This window comes from Vollenhovia emeryi, unplaced genomic scaffold (genome assembly GCF_000949405.1).
Source record: "Vollenhovia emeryi isolate VEMERY1.0 unplaced genomic scaffold, V.emery_V1.0 DF939218.1, whole genome shotgun sequence".
Taxonomy (NCBI): domain Eukaryota; kingdom Metazoa; phylum Arthropoda; class Insecta; order Hymenoptera; family Formicidae; genus Vollenhovia; species Vollenhovia emeryi.
Window position 1 is genome coordinate 284,304 of NW_011967148.1, and position 23,155 is coordinate 307,458.

Sequence of the window (23,155 nt, forward strand, 5' to 3'; positions counted from 1 at the left end):
GCGTCGAATCGCGTCGCGTCGCGTCGCGTCGCCTCGAATCAAACCAAGATCCACATTGTACTTAAGGCCATACAGCATAGTTTGCGTAGCTCCGCATGTACGGCCCGCAGTAGAATCATAGCCTGCATATATCAGCCGGGGTTCACATGTGCCATGCAATAGGTTCGTTCGCCCGCACCTTCGCAAGGGGATGCAAACACCAACGTGAATACCGTTTTGGCAACAGAGAAATCCGTGGTCTAAACTGGTTATTTTATCCCGGTATCTGGCTGAGGCAGAAATCGCTTTTACACTAAGGTATTTGCGCAAACAGATGAAAAAGAACCGACGCATTTTTCGCAGTTAAAAAATCTCGAGGTAGTTGTTTCGCGACAGTAATGCTCGAAAGTTTCTTCCAGACAGGAACCAGCACTCAATTATTGCAATGATATATGCAATTTTGTTCTAAAGAATACACTTACGATTAATACATAATATAAAATAGATTCGAAAGATTATAATTTGAGGCGCTGTTGCCACATCTCTTACACTACTACACTTACACTCGTGTCTACTACATAATTCGTCCCATTTTTCAGTTTTAACTGTTTATTTTGTTGAAACGAAACGGTCAATAATTTTGATTCTTTTTCCAGTTATTCGTTCTACTTTACTTTATAACATATTTCTTCCTCATACGAATCTCACTCACCGTGAAGTTTAAAAAAACAAATGTGCCATCGTTTGCATTTGCAAACGCAAATATTAATATTTTAACACATAATAATATATGTAAATAATATTTCACGTGTAATAATATTTTTAACGTATTCTACATGTAATTTTAATTTAATTAGTCTTATTTCGCACGTATTAATGTAAAGAATAAACCGTAAAAATTTAAAACAATTCTCACATAAATGATTTTATGTGAAATAACTACCTTAAGCAATAAGCTCGTTTCACGAACGTCAAAACTTGTCAGAGTCCGCCGATATGTGACGTGATCAAAGAGAAGTGAGGCAACGTAATGGCTGCTTGTGAAATACGAAATGTTCTTTTTTCGTTATTCTACGTCCGCCTTTATCCGCGCGCGTAATTATCCGTTATTTAATTTCGTCGGATTGCGAATTATCTGCAACTATTTCCGCCTGTTTCCTTCGTGTGTCAACATTCATATGCTTTACCCACATATCACGTACGCTTTGAATTCCGTGTTTCACGGGAAAATGTATCCGGGGTAATGAGAACTTGAGTATTTCCCGAAAGTCGAGTAATTACCCGGATGCGCGGTGTATCCGGGATAACCGGATATCAATATCTCGAGTCTAAACTCATTGCTCCTCCGCGGAAAGTAAAGCTGAAGCACCCTTTCGCTGTAATTCCTCACGAGAGAATATCGCGCAAAATTACTAAAATGAGAAATAAAAAAAAGAGAGACAGGGATGCGAAAATAGTACCGGCCAAAATGATATCACCTCTAGGTTTTCTGACTATAACTTTCGTCAAAGTGCACCGGATGTGGTCAAAATTTTACAGTAGACACCTTTAACAGGTACATCTTACACAGTTTTACTCATCAATGCCTGAACCGCAGTTCTACTAGAATTCACATGTTCATAATCTCTATTCCCATCTATACAACGACGAGGTTCAGGCTGTACATCACACCATAGTATAACTAGTATGCCCACTCTCTGTCGGTCCTTTGAATCTTTTCGGTCTCGATCACGTGGTATTCCGCCATGTTTTTGGTAGAAAATCTTGTTACACTGTCACACTGATTTCACACTACCGCGTATACAATATCCGTCTCTTTGGATGCACCAAAATAATGGCGGATACGCGGAAAGGATCGACGCAAAACAGGACAAATGACAGAGTGGGCATACTTAGTTATACTACGGTTCACACGGCTTCTATAGAAGTCTGCGATAGCACATACAGCCTGAAACTCAGTCATTTGTACAGATGAGAAAAATGATGATAAAAATGCAGATCCAGGCATTGATGAATGAGACATGTACGTCTTGAAGGGTAATGAAATTTCACAAAATACACCATGATTTTCCAATTTTTCACTCGTCCACGTTAAAACTAGTTATGCTCAAAAAATCGAAAGGCGACATCATTTCGGCCGGTATTGCATATTCACAAAGGACGCGCCGTCACGAGATCTCGTGCGATCGGATCGATGTACGAGCGCTCGACGAATAAACGAGGAAATAAATTAAAAACGAGAGCACAGTTTCGGAGCTGACGGTCTTGGCGCAGGGGGTAATTGCAACAGCCGCCGAAACAAGATCCTATCTACGGAACATCGCCCGACAGAAGTTTTTATATTACGTAGCCGGTGCATCGACAAGTCAAGTGCAACGCGATATATATATATGTATATATATTTTTATATATCTATATATTTGCCGGTAGCGTACCGCCATGAAAATAATGCCGGTTTTTTTCCCACGCGGCCAGTTTTTTCGTAAAAAGTACACACGACCGAGCCGGATATTGGAATTTTCAATGTCCTATGTTTGCGGCGAGGGGTGGGCAAGTATGGAAGAACGTAGTGCATCGAGGTGCAACGAGCCGCGTGATTCATCGCAGAACGCAGCGCGATGCGGGTTCGGCGTGCATGCGTCGTTGCACAGCGGATTCAACAGCGGATTTCGCTTCTTTCGGTATTATTCCTGCTTCGCGTTATGTTTTATTAATCGTTTCGTTATGCAAACGCCTAATTTTACGTCCGCCAATTCCGCTTTTTACGCTCTCCTTTTGATTCCCATCGTGGAGCGTAATGTACACAGGTATATTTGATTACTATATTTGAGGCATCCGCGAGATCCTGCGCCGTAATTCATCCATTATGTAAATGAGAGATTCTGTACGCGTATAAACTTTAGTGTAACACTGGCGTATACGATAAACATACTTGTTTGCTCCTCAATTAGGACCTCTATTTTAACGTGGTAAACATGTAAGAGGTTGTTAAAAAAATGTAAGGTTGTTTTCGCAGTTTTGAATATCAGATCGATATAAATTATTTAACCTGCACTCTAAAATATATGAGAAGTTTATGCACGGTTTTATACTACGAGGAAAATATTTGGCCTAGCGAGACTGAGTCATTCTGCGCAAAGCAGTCGCTGTTTTCATTTGATTATATCTGCTTTATTAAATTTCACACGCGGATTAATAGCAACTCCGATTTGTTAATTACATTACAGAGAAAAAAAGGTAATACCTGTAGAATTTTAAATTTATATGTTTGTGCACTCATAAAATACGCGGCTTCGCATTTATGTACTAAACGGCAAAAACATGTTGATTGCAAAGGGAGTGTTTAAAATTCTTTTATTAAAATTGAAAATCAGAAATAAAACTCGGTTGATTAAAACGTTTTCATTCACAGAGCGATAACACAGAAATATTTTCGCTACGTATTGCTGTGCGACCGGCCGGCTTTACACGGGACCCACTTAGCAAGCACTTTCGTTAAACTAAAATTAAGTGTGAAATATACGCATTAGGTATGCATATGTGCAAATTGAAAAGTCCGCATACAAATTGAATGCGCTTTATTTTCATTCGTGATGCCTGCCCGAAAGATGAGCTCGCTGGAAATAAAAGCGCCATGAAATTTTACTGCGTTCAATGTAATGCACTTTTTTATTAAATCTTTCTTGCTCCCAGGCTGTCCCCATTCAATCGCGTTTTATGTAAAACATTTCGCAATATGTCGCTATTTTGACCATCTCACGAAATTGCTGGGAAATATGTCATTGTGAATATTTCACGTTAACATTACTAAAACAAAATCACTGCTATTCACCTGCAGTTGTTTTCACAATTACATGTTACATGATTTGTAGTACTTTTGAACATTACTCGTGAATACGATATTATTATTATTATTATATATACGTATAATATCTTTAACGAATTAAATTGTTAGTTTTAAACATCAAAGCAAATTGTTACGAATTGTCATAATTATTCTACTCTACTCCTACTATTATTGTCCGTATTATTGTATTGTCCGTATTGTCCGTATTGTCATTGCGATCTTTCCACGTATAATTTTTTGGAATTATTGCAAACATTATTTTATAAGAGAATACGGCTCTGACAAATAAAAATCAATGAATAAAAGGGATAAAAGCCTTGACTAGGTGTTAGTGTTACAATAGTAAAAGTTTAGTTTATTTAAAACATAAAAATTAACATTTTTTTAACGTTTCAGTCTTTCTTTAGACCATCCTCAGTGTATAAAAAGAAAAAAAAATAAAAGAAAAAATTTTAATATAACAATCAAAAGGTAAAATTCGCTCGCAACGCAATACATAAGAACAAATATAAAAGGTATGCCGTTTTCGGATTTGTAAAAACAAAAGAGGAAGTAGTGAGATGCAAGAACTTGTTAGAATATAAAATTAAATGTAATTTTTATGTTTTAAATAAACTAAACTTTTACTATTGTGACACAAACACCTAGTCAAGGCTTTTAGCCCTTTTATTCATTGATTATTATTTTATAAGTGATACAAAAAAATTATTAAACAATATTCATAGAGTCGTTATTATTTAATATTTTAACAACATATTCCGAAGATTAATTCCACTGAAAGGCCTTGATTGATAATATTGAAGCCACAAGTTTTTAAGTTATAAAGTGATTAAAGTTTATCACAATATCATCGCGCATTTATTGATCCCCAGCTTAGATAATATAAAATTTTACAGTGCAGGTAATTTTATCTTTTCATTTCTCGTACGCGAAACTATTTAAACTCTTCAAATCCAGTAAAATATTTTCAAGTACACGATGGCACGCAAAAACATCGTACGTCACCGCGCCGAGAGAAAAACAACAAAAAACGTTGAGAATTCGTTGTCCCGCCTACGAAGTTGAAAATTCTATACCTAATATTTCTAATTACTTTGTTCAGTGACTGTTACTACGTTTTGCGTATCATTCTGCGGACTTATTGGTATTAATGAAATTAGCGATTAATTCTGATCAATCGAGGAAATGTTTCGAAACGAAAATCGTTGTTACTTAAATTCTAATTACTAAGATTAGAGATTTTACCTCAATAGTTGGTGTATACAAATGTATATTTCTAAATTGCAAATCTTCAGTTACTACGAATCTAAAAGAGAAGTAAAGCACACCGCGAGAAGATCAATCGGCATCGCGGAAAAGAGGCCTCAACTGTTTGATATTAACGACATTCGCGCTGGTAATATCTCTTTTTTAAAAAGGGATTCTCATCCATTAGACTTCAAATTAAAATACAAAATTCACACAATAACGCGTATCCTACATTAGCTTATAATATACGAATACGGTCAAATTATAACAGAACTTTAAAATAGTTAATTTTAAAATAGTTAATTTAAAAAATAGTCGTTTTACAATGGTACTACAGAGATAATTTATATACGTCATAAATAACAATTTCCACGCATTATAATATGCATCGCTTTTTATTGCAGATAAATAAACCGAGCCTAATACCTGCTTTTCATGAAATAATTATCATCTCGATAACTTTGCGAATCATATATATTTTTAATAACGTGTATATTTTGCAGTCTTATTTTCTCAACAAATATCTCGTTGTAACGTATTATGCGTGGTGATTTTGTGCATCCATAAAAAGAACTGCTAGCGTGCGCTGCAACAGTGAACCTGATTAATTTATTACTAGTCGTAAAACATTTGCAGCAAATTTTAGCGTTACAACGGTTACATGACATAAAACGTCAGCACTGAAATTTTTAATCGTATCGGACGGTCGCACTGAACGAATGTTAATTGTTGAATTGTTTCTATGTACAACTTGTTAAATAAATGGGGCTTAACAACTGCTCGTATATTTATGAATACATTAAAATAAACGAAATGGGAGAGAAAGAGAGAGAAAAATTACATAAAAAGTATTAAAATGTTACAAAATGAAATATTTGAAAATATTAGTTGCAAAACATTAAATTTTGTGATAGATACTCGTTGTACTAAGTTATTGAGATTCGTTGTTGTCGTTGACACTTTAATTGTATTATAAGTCACGTCTATTTAATATTATTTCTGAGGGGGAAACCGTTGACACGTTGACAAAATCTTGTACACCAACGCCCACTAATGTCCAGTGGGCACTTTATGTTATTTATCTTGTTCTATGTTATTTCGTCTTATTTTATCTTTATAATACCCCAGTAAGGGCATTATAGTGCTTAAACTAATGCCCAAAAAATGCCTAGTGATGCCTAGTAATGCCCAGTAATGCCGCAAATCTGTACACCACGATGTCCTCAGCGGTTTACTCCTCGATTATTTCGAAATTTGTGTTACCCAGCGTAATGAAAAATTAATTATACCGTTATTCTGAGTAGTATATTTTGTACGTTTGTGATTTTACATTACGCTATATTGTTTGTATTTGTTGTCGCGACATTAGATTAAATAACAAAGTAAATTCGCGAGAAAATAGTTCTACGCTGCGGTTGGCTCGGTGACATTTAGTTGCCTGTTTCGTCGCGGTGTCTCTTTTCTCGTAGGGAATTTTATACAACTACTTTTTACGCCTCGGTATTAATGCGATGAGTTGATAAAAAAATGTACTTAAATAGAACAGTAAACTGTCACATGGCGCAGAGCCGTACAATTTGTGAAATACCAAGAGGCAAGCAGCAAATAATTGACGTATTGTATTTTTCCTCTCTCTTCTAAAGAATTTTCATTTGTACGCGAGAGATTCGTGAAAATGAGTGATTGCGATATTTCGTGCGAGAGAAATGAAGAGTACGAGAAGATTTCTGTTGAAAAATTGCTGAAGAAACCCAACATCGTCTTGATCGTTGCATATTTGATTCGACCGCGATTGCCTACGAGCCATATATCAATCCACAATAATCACCTTGTCTCAGAGTCAACTTAATGCGATAAAAATCATGTTTCTATTCTCGTGAAAATTTAAAACGGAAATGCTAGTGCAAATTTGCATCGCAAATCGAGGCGCTTTAGATCTGCAAATTAGGTAACCGATAAGAACGAGCTCACAGTCTGGTATACTCAAAGCTATTTTTGCAAAGAGAGAACCGATTATAGCTATATTCAATTATGTATATAGATACATCTCTAAATTTTCATTACTGTCATTCACATCTGTACATGATGTACGTACACGGAAAAAAATGTAGCTACCGCAGCCAAAAACTGCGTGTGGTAACTAAATTTCAGTTGTAAAATATGGACAACTAATATTTAGTTATGACAGCTAATACATTGCTACTGCGCCTATTGTATTAGGTGTGACGGCAAACTGTTTGCTGTAAAATGCAGCAAAATATTTTCAACAAATTACGATTAGCCACGGTATCATAGTAAAATTTTTTTCAGCGTATATAGATATATATATATATATAGATTTTTACACGGAGAGACCGATATGGTTACCACATGTCTAATTAGGGTTGGCACAACCCCAATAAATAGTAATATTTGGGACAGCTATATCTGTGGCTGTCATACCCACATTGGTATGATAAGTAGTGGAGACAACTATATGCATTTTGTGCAGCAAACTTAGTGAATGTTGCAATGCAAAACAATGTAGATGCCTCTACTATTTATACGGCAACATTTTAATTTTAGTTATTTTTGCCCTAGCCGGTCTTTCCGCGTATACAGAAATTCTAAGGGTAGATAGAAACGAAAGCGCAAATTGTGTCTAGAATTTTTACACGGATCGATCTTAGGGTGTGCGTTCCAGGATAGTGTTGTGTAAATACGCTATTAGGGGTGGAAACGGGGAACGCGCGAACAGTTGCGTTCGCAACTCATCGCCGCCCATCTATCCCGATGTTTCTCCCTTTGTTCGCCACTTCGCGCCACCTCGAATTCCCCCGGCACGCATAACTTACTCACGTCCCCGTTTCCCTGCCGTGTTTCAGGAAGATGCGGGCACGGATCGCCCTGCGAGCAGCTCTGTTACGAACTCCACGACGGCATGTACGAGTGCGACTGCAGGGACGGCTACATACTTCATAAAAATGGATACAGCTGCGCCGGTGAGTGCGACTCGATTCAATCCTTATCCCGCTTTGCAATTCGCATTCATGGCGGGCGACATCTTTGATTTCCCTAATAAAATTTTGCGTTGCGCCGTGCGCCGCGCGAAACTTTTTGATGCGACGCCCGTATTGTTTCCGAAGCGCGCCGCTCCCGTCTGCCGCTACTGTTGAATCTCTCGCTTGATTCCCGGAGAGTTTCGTTCCAGAAGTATCCTTCAAACGCGGACTGTTATTATCTCTGAATTGCTGGGGTAATATTTTTTTGATAACACCATTGCAGTTTTACTAGGTTGGAAATCCATTGAAAGTTCGAAAGTTTTCAGAAATATGTTTCGAGAGTTTTTTCATAGTTTTTTTTTTAGTTTACGATTATCCTCTCTCTATGGAACACGACAATACTTCAAGGTGTTGTAGCAGTGGCTCTCTTTTCTGTAAAATAATCTGTTTTCGATCGAAGTTCCTCTTTTCGATAATTTGTTCCGAAATAATCTCGATTTACTTCTCGTAACATTTGGTGGATTCAAATTTCCGACAATATTTTTCTTTTTCACTTTGATTTTCGTCTTTTTTTTATCATTATGGAACCACATTGCGCTCTAATTAAGCTTAAAGTATATTTTCAGTTTTGTTTTCCAAGTGCAGTCATATAAAATTGTAGAAAGCAAGAAACGAGATGAAATTTTTTACAGCTATTTAAAATAAATAAAATAAATAACTGAATCAGTTTGAAAACATATTTCCTTTATATTATTCTGCATTAATAAATACAGTATAATTCAGTCCGTACATGTCCAACATTTTCAAGTTGACTCTCTCATGAGATCAATCAGGATTTGTAATAGTTAATCAGCGAATCGAAAAGAATCTTTGATATATTTTCTAATTCGTAACCTGTTTTGTCGGACGTGTGCGTGATGACTCGCGAAAAACTAATGTAACTTTAAGTATACTATAACACAAGAAATTTATAATTTCTCGCCTTCTACATCATAATTCAGGATTGTCATTAGAAAGCAAGAACAGTGTAAGCAAATTTCAATTTAAGGAAAAAGAGAACGCGCGGAGAGACCGATATGGTTACCACATGTTTAATTAGGGTTGGCACAATCCCAATAAATAGTAATATTTGGGACAGCTATATCTGTAGCTGTCATACCTACACTGGTATGGTAAATAGAGGAGACTATATGCGTTTTGTGCAGCAAACTTAATGAATGTTGCAACTCAAAACAATGTAGATCCCTCTACTATTTATACGGCAACATTTCAATTTTAGTTATTTTTGCCTTAGCCGGTCTTTCCGTGCGTTATTATTATTCCGCAATCATGCAGGAAATATGAAATAGCCGTCATAATTTTTATCGAGAGTTTCTATTCTATTATTCCCCGATATCTGTAGCAGCTATAACGTAATTCGTGGGACGTGTAAAATTTATTTATCGCGTCATCGAAAAATTACGTGGTAAAAAGCTCGCGCACTGGTTGCAAATTTATCTCGACAATCTCAAGTTCAAGCTGTTTACAGTGCCATGCCCGTATTAAAGGTAATATCTCATTTCGCGTGGAATTGCGCGGAATACATTTCGCGTCGGGCTTATGAAATACGGAGAGAGGGCATTGTGAAAGAAAAATACGGTAAAATTATCCATAAATCACAAAGAATTTTGGGGACAGCTATGATTTATCGTTAGTTTAATCTTACGTAAGGATTTTTCTGTGTGTCACGGCAGAAGTGTTTCGTACCAGCCGTCACGTTTTCATAAATGTGACACGCATAATCGATGCGTACGATTCAAGCGAAATAAATTGCGCGTAGGTAACGATCATTTTTCATTTCAACAAACAGATACGGGGATTGTTCGTTTTTTTTTTTCTTGCACTTTCTCAGGATACGGAAAGCGTGGTTAACATTTCTTGTTGTCCGCTCTGCTACATTTGCGCCCATTTTCGCGCCAAACGAAGAAAGAAAATAATTATATTTGAAAGTGTGCGAAACGTTAAAATAATTTATGCGTTTTAATTGCGCTCACACGTTTTGGTCGCGCCATATGGCGACGCCGTCGGGCTTGACCCACGGAGTGCATCACTCGATGCAACAGAATTGCGCGGTTCCGTTTACCCAATAGACGTTTTTCTCACGGGCGAGCGCGACAGGAAATTTGGTGGGAAGTTCGCCGACGATCGCCTCCGTTAATTGCTTTCCGATTGATTGTTCGCGGAATTCCATTATTACAGTCTGTCCACGCTCAGACTTCGGAATGCTTATTTCGGTACACTCGTGACCAAAGTTTTCTCCTATTATTCATATCAATTATTTCCTTTTTTTAGAGAGAAAAAAGAGCACAGCTTTCATAACGCATTACATTTCGATTTGTCTGTCGAAAGTGTTATTTTTAAGAGTACGATTTGCTCAGATTAAAATAATCGGTGGAAAATTACGTGAGGAAAAAACCCGCAAAAGTATAACGATCGTTAATTGCCCAAATTAGAAAACGCGCGAGAAAGAATCGCAGAAAAAAAATTATATCACTTGTAACACGTTTATTCCCGATTTATCACGTTACACAAAGAATACTCGCAATTAACAAATGATAACGGCTTCGTTTTTTTTTTTTTAGTAGAGAACATTGCACAATTAATGAAGTTCGAAGAAGAAATTTGTGTCCATTTCGAACTTGGCTGTTCTAAAATATCCGTTTATTTAACTGAAAATGTGCTCTAATTCTGCTGCGTTTTATGTGCCGTTGAAACACAAATTTGTCCCTCGTTTTCCTTTAACTATTGAACGCAATCATTACGAATTTCACTGTTACTTTTGGTTTTACTGCGTACTGATTAGGTAAATTTCGCGCCGGGTAACACAATAAATTCAACTTCGTCGAATTTTCACTGCGCGAGTTCCTCTATCCGTTGCTCGCCGAATCTAATCGTGCAATCTAACTAACATGAACGTTGCGTCCTCGTTCCACCGCTCGGATCTCTCTCTCCTCCGGATTTAATTTCGCGGCTGGTAAAACTCCAACATCTTTTATTTCTACTGCTCTCGCGCGCTGAATCTGATGGTACCGCCATTGTGAATACTTCCTTCCCCTCCCCCTCCCAACCTTCTGCCGCCACGAATCCAAATCGATCCCGCTGTCTTGCGCTAATTGTACTCCCTCCAGCACGGCCGAGTCCGTGGATCTGATTCTTATATTGATTCTATCCCTGATTCTGACTCTCAATCTGGCGACGCCCGCCCGTGGTAAATCGGATAAGTCGATTTCTTCTTGTTCCCGGCTCCAGATCCCTCCCCTGGAATCCGCTAATTCCGGGGATGATAGAATCTCAACATCCTCCATCTCCGCGGGCTCGATAATTTTGATTACATCGACTCCGTTATCAACTTTAATGTCTAATCCGGCAAGCTCGTCTCGCGCGAATTCATCCAGGTTCTTTTTCATCGGCACGGAACGATAACATCGGCACAGACGTTTCCTCCGCCATTGCCACCTTCGGCACGTATCCAGATTGTTCCTCTATATATGTTGCGCTAATTCTGCTTTACCTTCCTCCAGTGCCGTAGATTCCGCGAACTCGATTGTTCCATTGATTTTACCGCTAAGTGTAATTCTTAACTTCACAAGAGTTTTATCAGAGGTAAACCAGTTAGGTCGATTCCTCGGGACCTACCTCGGCATTTCTGCGAACGCGAATTTCGGTAATCTTGCTAATAACTTTTGCTAGATCGGCATCTTGACGATTTGCTCCGCCGACGACTTTGCGGAGATAGCTATCTACGATGATTCGGGGCTGGAATTAATTGGACATCTTGCGAATGTGCACTTATATATTTTGCCCAGGCTACGTTTCATTTTAGTTTTTACTTTTATGTTACTTTTACTCCTCACGTCAATCTTTTACATTCCACGGAAAGCATTATTCCATTTAACATAAGCCGAGCTATCGAATTCAAAATTAAATCTTGAAATATAAGATCGGCATTCAGTGTCGATAATTTTTTCAAGAGAACAAATTATTCATGTACGTTTTTAACGAGACATGAGAAAAGTTGCATTCTGGAGATACGAACTATCGAAAATCAATTTTGACTTCGTGTGTGTTTATGCTTATAACATATTGCAGCGATTTTTCGTCTTTGACCGATAAGCTTGTCACTGTCGCGGGTGGCGATTGATCGTGAATACCACAAACTTCATCTTATCGCCTGCAAACGATCGATCATTTCCTCCTGTATCAAATACAATAAGCGAACACGAAAAATGACTGCGGGCTGTTATAGTGAAACTGTATCTCTCTAACTTTATTATCCAATATTATTTTTCAGATATTGTTATTTATTATTTAGATAATTGCAAGCAACGAAGTAATTAGTGAAATAAATATGACTAAATAAGTATTGATGATATAATAGTAGAGATATTCCAGAGTATTCATTGAACTATATTACAAATAACAAAATTATATAGAATCGATAAGTGATTGCTAATTACTTATCAAATTATCCGCTGAAAGCGTTGAAATATAAATACTGACTGATTCACGATTAATTCACTCACCCTTTCTCTTCCTTTCTCTTTCCTCCCCTATCTTTCTCTTACATAGAATGAAAAATTAAAAGCTTATCTAATGATAGGGAATCATAATTAAACGGTAATAATTGTTCCTTCCATTTATTCAAAATACGTTTGTAATTAATCTACTATCATTTTTATGTCAAATTTTTTACACTTTAAGAAGAATGGAATTAATGTGATGTTAACAAATCAAAAATCAATTTTATCTTGAATTTTAATAAACGGACAAATTGAATTTGTTACTCAACGCAATTTACTTCTTATTGTATTAATATTTTACAAATTCTTCTTAGAACAGAAAATTTGAAAAAGAGAGGCGACAATGAATTATGTAAGCTTTATTTAAGTTATAAAATGAAGATAAACCGTTCAAAACCGTGTAAAAGTATATAATTCAGTCTTATTACATAAAGTAAGAGTAAACTTAAAAAATTTAATTTGTCCGATTATTAAAATCTAAGGTAACATTAATTTTTGATTTGTTAACATCATATTCATTCCATTTTTCTTAAAGTGTTAAAAATTTGACATAAAAAAGATAGTGGATTAATTAAAATTTTTCTGAATCTGAACTGAATTAAATTTTATTTATGGAATAATTAACCAACTATTTAAATGTTTATTAAATCATAAATCATTAAAACAAATAATTATGTAATTTGCGTGTAATATTAAAAATTTGTTGTTAAAAACGTGTTGTTGGTAGATTAGCTGGAATATTTCTCTAATAAAAACTGACTAATTTTTAGAAATCGTTTATCACCTCCGCCGATTTTAATTAGAAGTTCTTTGAATACGAAACTTAATATTTATCATTTTTTGTACAATTTATTTTAAGATCAAAATATACAGTATAAAATTATAATTTATACTCAATACGTAACTAAATACAAAAATAATACAATACAAAACATAATACAAAATATTGAATTATCTACGAGAGATAAAAATATTATTATTCAGCATAAAAAGTGTTTATATATTTTGTTTACAAGATAGCTCGCTCGGTAACGGAAAAATCAAACTGTGTAAAATAACATAAAATTTGCTATTTTCTACAAAGGATATAAGTAAGTTTAGTATATTAATAAAAGATCCATCAAACGTCAAAAATCTCACGTTGTGGAAAGAAATAAATCCCGGATCTTCCGGATTGTCTCCGATAATGATCGTCTCGGCAGAGAATCAGCGACAGCCATTTATCAAATTATTGCAGAATGCAAATATAAGATGCATAATGCACTTTTCCTGTATATTTTCACAATAATTTAATCGATATTCATTATGTCAGTATGTCGAGCGAGGATATTCTTCCATTTTACTGTTTTCTTTCTGTTTCTCTCTTGTAATTAAAATATGTATTCATTATTAAGATGTGTATTTCTTTTATTAAAAACTGCATGGGTAGTTTAATGGTTGCCAGAAAGTGATTACAAACGAGTATATTAAAAAATAAAATGTACGCGTTAGTAAATTGAAGCTTGTTACGTGCGCAAATACATATAAATGTATTCACGCGTTTTAATTACATTCATGCAATTAGTTAGCAAAAGGTCATAGAGCTTTTTCATAAATTTGCGTGTATATTTTATTATAAGATAATGGAAACAATTTTAAAAACTGATTTTGACCTATGAGCTGCTCAAGAATGCTTTTGTATAAAAGCCATAAATTGAAGAAAAAACTTTATTGATTTATGTTTTCATTATTTATAAAAATAATGTTAAATTGTAATTGTTCGTCCTTTTATCTTTTCTCTCTTTTTACCTTTTAATTTAATTATAAGCAATTATAAGCAATTATTTATTCACTGTTACCGCACCTCTTTTCAAGGTAAAAAAACGATATTAATTCTAAAATTAATTGGAAAACATTTATAGAGAATAATATGAACTCTTTTCTCACATAATTAATTTCTCTAAGTAACTGTTTAAATATTGTATAGTGGGTGTCGCCGATTCACGCCATTGCTTCTAGGAGTTCGCGTTTAATTCGAGAAAATCCGTAATTAATTTTGGTTTTGCAGCATTTACATTTTTATTTAATGACATTTTTAATAAAAATTATTAATAGTTTTTTAACAAAATTTTAATTTAACATTTTTGCTTGTTTGTCTCTCGATTAAAAGTAAAACTTGTTGAATTTTATAAGAAACGTAAAAGCGAATATGAATCAAATTGATTTCTTAGCTACTAATCTCTTTTAGTTTATGTTTGTCTTTTAGGGTAACGGACCTAAGAAAAGTCGTATTCGTTTATTTTTACTTATTGTTACGTGAGCATCAATACATAAAATAAACATCTAATTTCACAGTTGTCAGATTCGTTACTCCAATATAAAAAATTCATTATTTTCCGAATCGTGCAATGCGCAACAAGCAGAGTTATCAGCAATATAGCTACAATGATTTTCTGTAACACAAACATAAAAGTCAAATTAAACCCGTATTCAACCTGATCAATATTTCAAAAGATAATTGTTATGCGCATCGACATTTTCACTCATCTTTCAATTAGACAATTGCTAAAATAATTATATGTTTCACGAAAATGATCTTCGCAACAATAAACTTTTATAAAATTCGTATTATTTTATACTTTTCTCTAATAGTTATTTTTCAATTATCGAAATAAAACGAATAAATGGACGAACATGCAAAGATTAATTTTATTCAGGTAAGAAATATGCCCGATGCCTCTTCTAAGTCTCTTCTTCCTCTCTGAATGTCTGGATTGTCAGTTTCTTTTTCTCACGTCGCGTTAACTCGCGAAAAACACTTGCAAATAACTACAATCACGAACGCGCGAACTAATTAGGTATTAAAAACAGTCTTTCACACGACACTACTCCCGTTTATGTACTGCCGTTAGGTTCATGATAAGATATCATATTGTTTCCCTTCTGCCAATACCATGAATGTACAAATGTGCACATTCGTCATTCTGGCATTGGTAAACGGGACAGTGACCCACATTCATGAATCAAATACAATAGAGTACAATCACGGTTACTGTACTACGTACACGTTTATCGATGTGGCATACAGTTAGGAACAAAAAATACACTCACTTTACGTCTTTACTCGAAACATGGAAATTTGTACATTCATGATTTTCACATAAAAGAGGTGATATTCTGTTTTCGCGAACAAATTTGCACTACGAATCGACGAGTAAGTCGAGCTGGTAACTCCGAGCAAGGATTAAGCCCCGGGAGGAAGAAAATGTATTCAATCGAACCGAATCCTTTTGTCTCGTGCAAAATCCAATTTAGAATTGACTCGTGCTAATTAGCCGTGATTCAGATGAGACGCCAGAGTGGTATACCACAATATCACAAATCAGATCAGACGTGATGAAAGAGAAGGTCTCCGTAGTCAATGCCTAACAGTCCGCACAATCCGAGAAACAGGATTTCTCATCTTGGCGCTAAACCGCCGACCAAGCTGGCAAAATCAGCTTACACGTCGTTTACATGGCAACGCTACAGATGGTGAATGGTATGATTAGTAGACAAAAGAGAGATGCATTCAGCCGATCGAATTCTCATTAGGCCCAAGACTATTGGTCGAAGGCAGAAGAAGAGATGTTCTTCGGTCTGTCAGCAATTTATTAAAGTCGCTTAAAGATGTGCGAACATACATATTATGAGCATTGCGACCGGCATCACCTTATGTCACGATGCACTTGACACGAGGATATCGCCCGAACAATGCCTCAGCGACACTTCATTTTATCGGACACATCGGAAGTGCCGACTCGAATTACAATGTCACTCGAATGGCCTGAGGGAAAATCTTTTAATCCAGTCACTTGAACAGCGTTCCCGAAATAGGAAGTAAATTATTGTTTAACAAACGAGAGAATTAATTCACCGTACGAGACAAACTGGGATCTAAGCGTTGTTATAAAAAATAATTGCTGCCTGTAGATATCACGAAATAATTTATAATACTCCTTTGGCGTTCCTTTACCCTTTATCTTTCCATTTCTACATAAGAGAATATATTCTTGCGTAAAGAATAAGTCGCCCGAAATAGAATACTTCGACAGAGAATTGTCATTTTCATACACTTACGAATCGTTAATCACGTGAACTAATAACCATTTATTGTAACAATCGTAAGATCTTGTAGCGTTTAATATCCTCTGCAATCTACCGCGATCGCATATCGAGGAGTAATACAATGACACACGAAGCGGCACGGTACTCTTATCTGCTCGCTTGGGTATGAATAAGTGAATGAATAGTAGCAGAGTGACTTTTGTGACCCCACACAATGGCGCGCTGTATACCACAAGAACAAATACCGAGACCAAGCGACTTGTTACCATCCCAAAACGTTATTTTTCTTTTAATAATTTAAATTCACCTTTTATATTAATTTTTACATATTTATATACGATGATAAATTATATTTGTTGATTTATATTGACATGACGTTCAAAGTGCCGAAAAGTTTCTTAAGAAAGATTTATTGTCCGGAAAAAATTATAAAACAATTATAATTTTTACTGTGTACTACTCAGACTCTCTTACATGGAATCTCGCGCGACATATTACTTTCGATAAAGAGTCGGTGCAATGAAATGCTTACAAAGTTAGTTGTAAAAATGATCTGATCATGTTGGTAATCATTATTGTTTGTAGAAAATTATCACACTTCGTTCTTATACTATCGTTACGCACGTTTAACGTTTACTTAAAGATTTGCTCCCCTCTTCTTTTGACCAAGAAAATACGTATCATAGAAAATTCAGGCGTCTAAGGATGTCTAAGGTTTTCTTCGACTTTTAAGCCGTTTGGCTTAAAGTCGACTCTTTAGCCTTTTGGCCTGTGTCCACGATACTTATAGAACTTGGGCCAAGTGCTACAGCATCGTAGACAGAGGCCTTAATAAACAATTTATATATATATATATATATTGTATATGTAACTCGGATCGAGCATTCTGCATTAAAAAGAATTAAATTTTATATAAATAATCAAGATGTTCCCATTTTTAACTTGTGGCATCGCTATTTTATATTATTAATATAGAAATAATAAATTAGCGATTAACAATTCATCGACTGCAAACAATTTTATTACTTATTAAACGATAAAATTGTATATTATTTATTGATAAAATGTTTTTAAGTGCAGGTTTGCACGCTAAGATCAAATATTCAATATACATTTTTTCCTAATCACTTTTTAATTGCTCTACTATTTCACTAGTTTATTAAGTTTTAAAAATTTCGATATTGTAAGACAAATTAATCTTTGTGGCAAGTTAATCAACGCTAATGTCATAATCGTCAAGTTTTATTACGTGTAAATGTATGATTAATTGACGTTAGTTCTAATGTAGATATTCAATATCGTTTCCCTTGATTGATTAACCGTATAATCGGCTGATAGATAATCTACCTGCCACAGCAAACATCTTAGCACGAAACGGTAATTCGATAATTTTTTATTTTAATCAAACATATTATATATTACATTATTACCTGATCCTATTTTTCAATTTTCAATTTTAAACTCAAATTCTTTAATTATTACTAAGGTATTCGTTTTTGCTTTATATTTTAGTAACAAAAGTAAATATCATAGACTATTATATAATTATTTTTTTATTTTTCAAGATAACATGTTCAAAATGTCATCATACTGAAAAAATTTTTGAAAAACGACAATATATTTTGATGTACAGTAACGAACTGAATGGTTGCAACATTTTTTAAATGAGTTTAGGAACGCGCCTTTAGATTCAGGTTTACGTTCCAAAACATTTTCTCCGAGGAAAAGTTTACTCGAGAAATATGTAGATTGGAAACGCTTAACATGATTTCGGAATGACCATCGAGTAAAATATTTCTCAGAGAAAAAGATTTTGGGATGTAATCCTGAATCTAAATCACGTTCCTAAATTCATTTAAAAAATGTTGCATCCATTCTGTCCATACTAATCACCAATTTTAAATAAAATGGGTAGTACAAAGTGTCCTAAAACAGAACAATAAGGTCCGGTTTTTCATTTTCTGGTTAAATGTTAACCAGAGGTTAGCCGATCTATCTCTTCTTAAATACGAGTAATAATATAGAGAAAGATGCAGAGTCGACTAACCTCTAGTTAACAGTTAAACAGACAATGAAAAACCGGACCTAAGATATCGCGTGATAACCGAAAAGTAAATAACGAATTTATTTTAACAGAAAAGTGGAAAGAGATAAAATGTATCATTTCGTAAAATTGACTTTCTGAAAGTTTTCTTAATCAGAGCGTGAAGTGATCAAAAGTTGGAGTATTAATAAAGTTTTTTTTTTCGAAAACTTAGGTCATGAAAATCCACATATGACAGATCGCTAAGAGTATTGCTGGAATTAATACGATTTTCCAGGGATTTCCCGAGGAACACGGTGAATATTTGCGAAATAGACAGTGATGTAGTGCACTATTATACTACTCCGCTAGTACTAGAAATGTTTACGACTAATCGACGATAGCGAAGTGGATATAAATATTTATTACAGAATTTAACAGTTTGTGAATTAATGGCTCTCAGAAAATTTCCGCTAGCTTCAACTAAAAAATAATATTATATTAAGATTAAATGACGTTAAATTCTGTGATCAATTTGGATAATAAAATTAGAATTTCCTTTCAGAAAATCAAGTCATGACAGATAATTAAATTTATCTACTACTAAAGTTATACAAAAAATGACATTTATTATACAATTACATGAAATATGTTGCCTTTAATATTTAATTTAGAGCATCATTAATCAATAGTGATATTAAAATATCCGCGCTTTAATCTTGCTTTATGATAATTGTAATAAAAAATTAATAAATTGCGCTGTCTACTGCCCGTTTCGATGGTCTATGTAAATTTATCTATTTATCTGTCTACTTATATGAAGTATGATGAACTGTACGATTAGATTAATAGTCGTTGTTTTGCCGATTCAAACATGTACGCTAATATTAGCTTTCCATCGCGCGTGGTATGTATGCAATTCATTAGCGATATTATTGTATAACAAATGTAATATTATTCAAGCAGGTGCCAAATATTTACAAACCCTCGACAATAATATATAATTAAAATTTATGATTTCATCGAAAATCAAAAATCGATTTATGTAAATAATATTTGCATAATCTTATTAAAAATAAAAGAAATTTGGTTCCATTTAATACTTCCATGCATTCGCCCTTATAGCGATAAATTTCGAGAAAGATTAAAATGTTGAAAGATAATTTGTCGAGTTGTTTAATCTTATTGATTAATTCTGAACAAGAAATTACAGAGATATATTTCATAGAATACCCTCTGACAAGTATGACAATTAAGAAAATATTTTCTATAACATTCTTCTTCAACCTCGAATGTATGTACATATTATTAAATTTTACGTCTGTTCACGGAGATGTGCGATGAGCCATGAACGCAACGTAGCAGTCATCGACATTAATATTCATTGCTAATATTTCCTTCGGTCATTTGCCGTAACGTCGACGTTTTTCTCGATCGCCATTCCTTTAATAACGCTATTAAGGTCGGCCTTGGAACGCGCTCCGCTACGAGCATCCCCTTTCTAAATCGACTCGGCAAACGCGTTCCGATCGGAATTGTCGAAGTTTCAGGAATATTCCAACGACTGCGTGCTGCCTCGGACTCTTAAGGCTTTTTAAATATGGTGGATACCAGCGCTGCACTCCGCGAGCAGCTATGTGCAATTTTGCTTTCGCCTCCTTCCGCGTTGCGAGGCGTAATGCTCGAAATGCATTTCGAGCTTCATTTTGAATTCAAGAGTCGTTTCAACCTTGATTCGCGAAAATCAACATTTCGTCGACGATTTTTGCACCGCGCAAATCCCAGGATTGTAATTTCTGATTGGACTGACATTCTCGCAATAATAAGATCTGGCTGCTATAAATTTTGCCAGTCACGATATAAGAAATGCAATTTATTCTCAGCTAAATCGCATCTTATTGAAAATGTAATATATTTTGTCTCCAATCTCGAGTTATTCGAAATTAATCTGTTTTATTCTGTTTTACCCGTATCTCCTTTACCCTATCTCGATCCGTTTTTAGTCATCAATCAATTATTTCTGAACAATTACGTATTGAATTTCTATTTTATAATTTTGTCAGTAAACTATTTCTACTGCACTATAGATATAAGTTATTAAGCGTATCTTTTTATGTCCATCTTAAAAATTTATCATTATAAATGATTGATATATCGTTCTTAATATAACTTCACAACATATTGCAGATTTTTACTTATCGCTATTACAGTAGAGTCCCACAATAGATTCTATTTTAGTATTGTGATACGCGCGCGCTGCACATGTAGGTCATACGCCATACGCGATCTGATATTTTAAAATTTCAGATTTTTATCAATATAATTTTTTAAAGTGTTTTTTTAAGCAACTATTTTTAGTTGCAATTTATTTATAGTAATATATAACTTGCAGGGTTGGAAAGTAACTCGTTACTTGTATCGAAGTTACAGTTACAGTTACTTCTTTTTGGCAACTCTAACTTAACTTCGTAACTTTTTCTCCATCTGTAACTGTAACTTAACTCAGTTACATTTTTTCGATAACTAGTAACTAATTTAATAGTTACATTAAGTTACTTTATATTTTTTTTAAACCTTCACTTTAATCGTATAGGCCTTGCCTTTGCATATAAGCGTCTCCCTAGAAGTACAATTCATTGGCTATACATTGGCTAACATTGGTTAAACATTGGTTATGTTGGCAGTGAATTGGCCAATATTTCCACAATATAACCACCAATATTGGTCATAAAACAAGTGCAAATATACTACTGATATTGTACCTAGATGATTATTTAGTATTGGATTGATTGTATTAGCAAGATTGCCCAATAAAATTGTAATATTGAGTATAGAATAAATACTAATGTAACGCCGATGTTACATATCAATAATTGCACGGTACTGTATTTACATTAAAGGTCCATTGCAAAAATATGAGGCCCTCCACCACCCCCGCCAATTTCGATTGGCGGTCCTCTTTTCTTTACAATCTTTTTCTTTTGACATTTTCATCATTATTATATTTTTATCACAATTAATTTTATCATTTATTACAATATAAAACATGTAGCTATGTCTACTCTCTAAAAGTCAATCAGTGGATTATTACAGAAAACAGTGAATACCCACTGATTCACAGTTACAAGTATACCATTGAATAATTCAATAGTTATAACCGTTTTCAGTGATAATTCACTGATTGACTTTTAGAAAGTAATATGTAACATTCTTTATAAATGTGTAAACAAAAAATCGTATTGTAAATGCGCAAACGAAAATCTGTCGCATAAAAGATTATTTTAGACCAACTTAAAATTTCATACAATAGTAAAGTTAATCTAAAGAGACCCTTCGCCGCCCCCGCTGATTCCAATCAGCGGTCATATTTTCTTTACAATACGATTTTAAACATTTTTATTATTTATCTTTCTTCATACAATTTACAAAACATTCAATATTATAAAAGAGATCATTATACAATACAAAAATTATTTTATCTACGACAAAAGTAATAAATTATGTCTCCCTGTCCCTGCCTACCCGAATTCCTGCCTACCCGAATTTCTACCTACCCGAATTCATATCTACCCGTATTCCGATTCATGTTTACAGTCCTGTTACTGTCCATTTTCTTACCTACCCGGTCAAACAAACTTACAAATTAATTAAAATTTATTTATTTAAAATAAAACCGCGACGCGATTATTAGGGATAAAATTTGGGGTTTCAACTCGCGCGCGATTGAGATTTAATTCAGTTTCTTTTTAATCTCGCATACAGGCGCGAGAAAATGTGGAAAAGAATATCCCACCCGACTTTTGGCAAATAAAAAGATATATACAAGTAGATCTAAATAAATTTGTATGCACTTCACCATCGTGGTCAAGAAGGACCACTTTATCTCGTTGAATCTTTCGTTGGGCCAGATTGGACCTACCTTTCGTTGCTCCTGGCCATACAGTCTGGTCATTTTGACCAGAGATCAGGAAGGAAGAAAACTCCTTCCATAGTCGGTTATCGTCACCGACAAATATTTCGTACGGTTCGAATATACGAGTGACGATCGTATCGCAAAATGCACAATCACGAGAAGTTAATTAAAAGAAAAATATTAATTAAAAAACTTTACGGTATGTACGAATCAAATTTATTTTTACTTTCGTTATTTATTTAAACATATTGACCATCTCTTCGTAAAATGATCTTTGAATTCAAAATTCGAATAGATATAGAAAAAAATTTACTTCGCGTTAGAGTGATTTTAATCATATTTCTCGATAAATTAAAATTTATAATATGGATAAAATTAAGTAACTAATAATTAATTAAAATTTTTCCTGAAAAACCGATCGCGAAAACCGATCGCGTAAACCGATCGCGTAAACCGACCGCGAAGATGCGTGTAATTGTGCATGTCGTTCATGCGATACGCATCTTGACAATACATATA

General features: G+C 34.5%; 1 protein-coding gene across 1 annotated transcript in view; it reads left to right on the forward strand.

Moving 5' to 3' along the window:
- LOC105560894 (pikachurin) overlaps positions 1 to 23,155 on the forward strand; it is a 126,055-nt gene that overhangs the window by 14,102 nt on the left and 88,798 nt on the right. Inside the window, exon 3 of the mRNA XM_012010396.1 lies at positions 7,939 to 8,055. Within this exon, the coding sequence (XP_011865786.1) occupies positions 7,939 to 8,055 (117 nt within the window). The remainder of the gene's footprint in view (positions 1 to 7,938; positions 8,056 to 23,155) is intronic.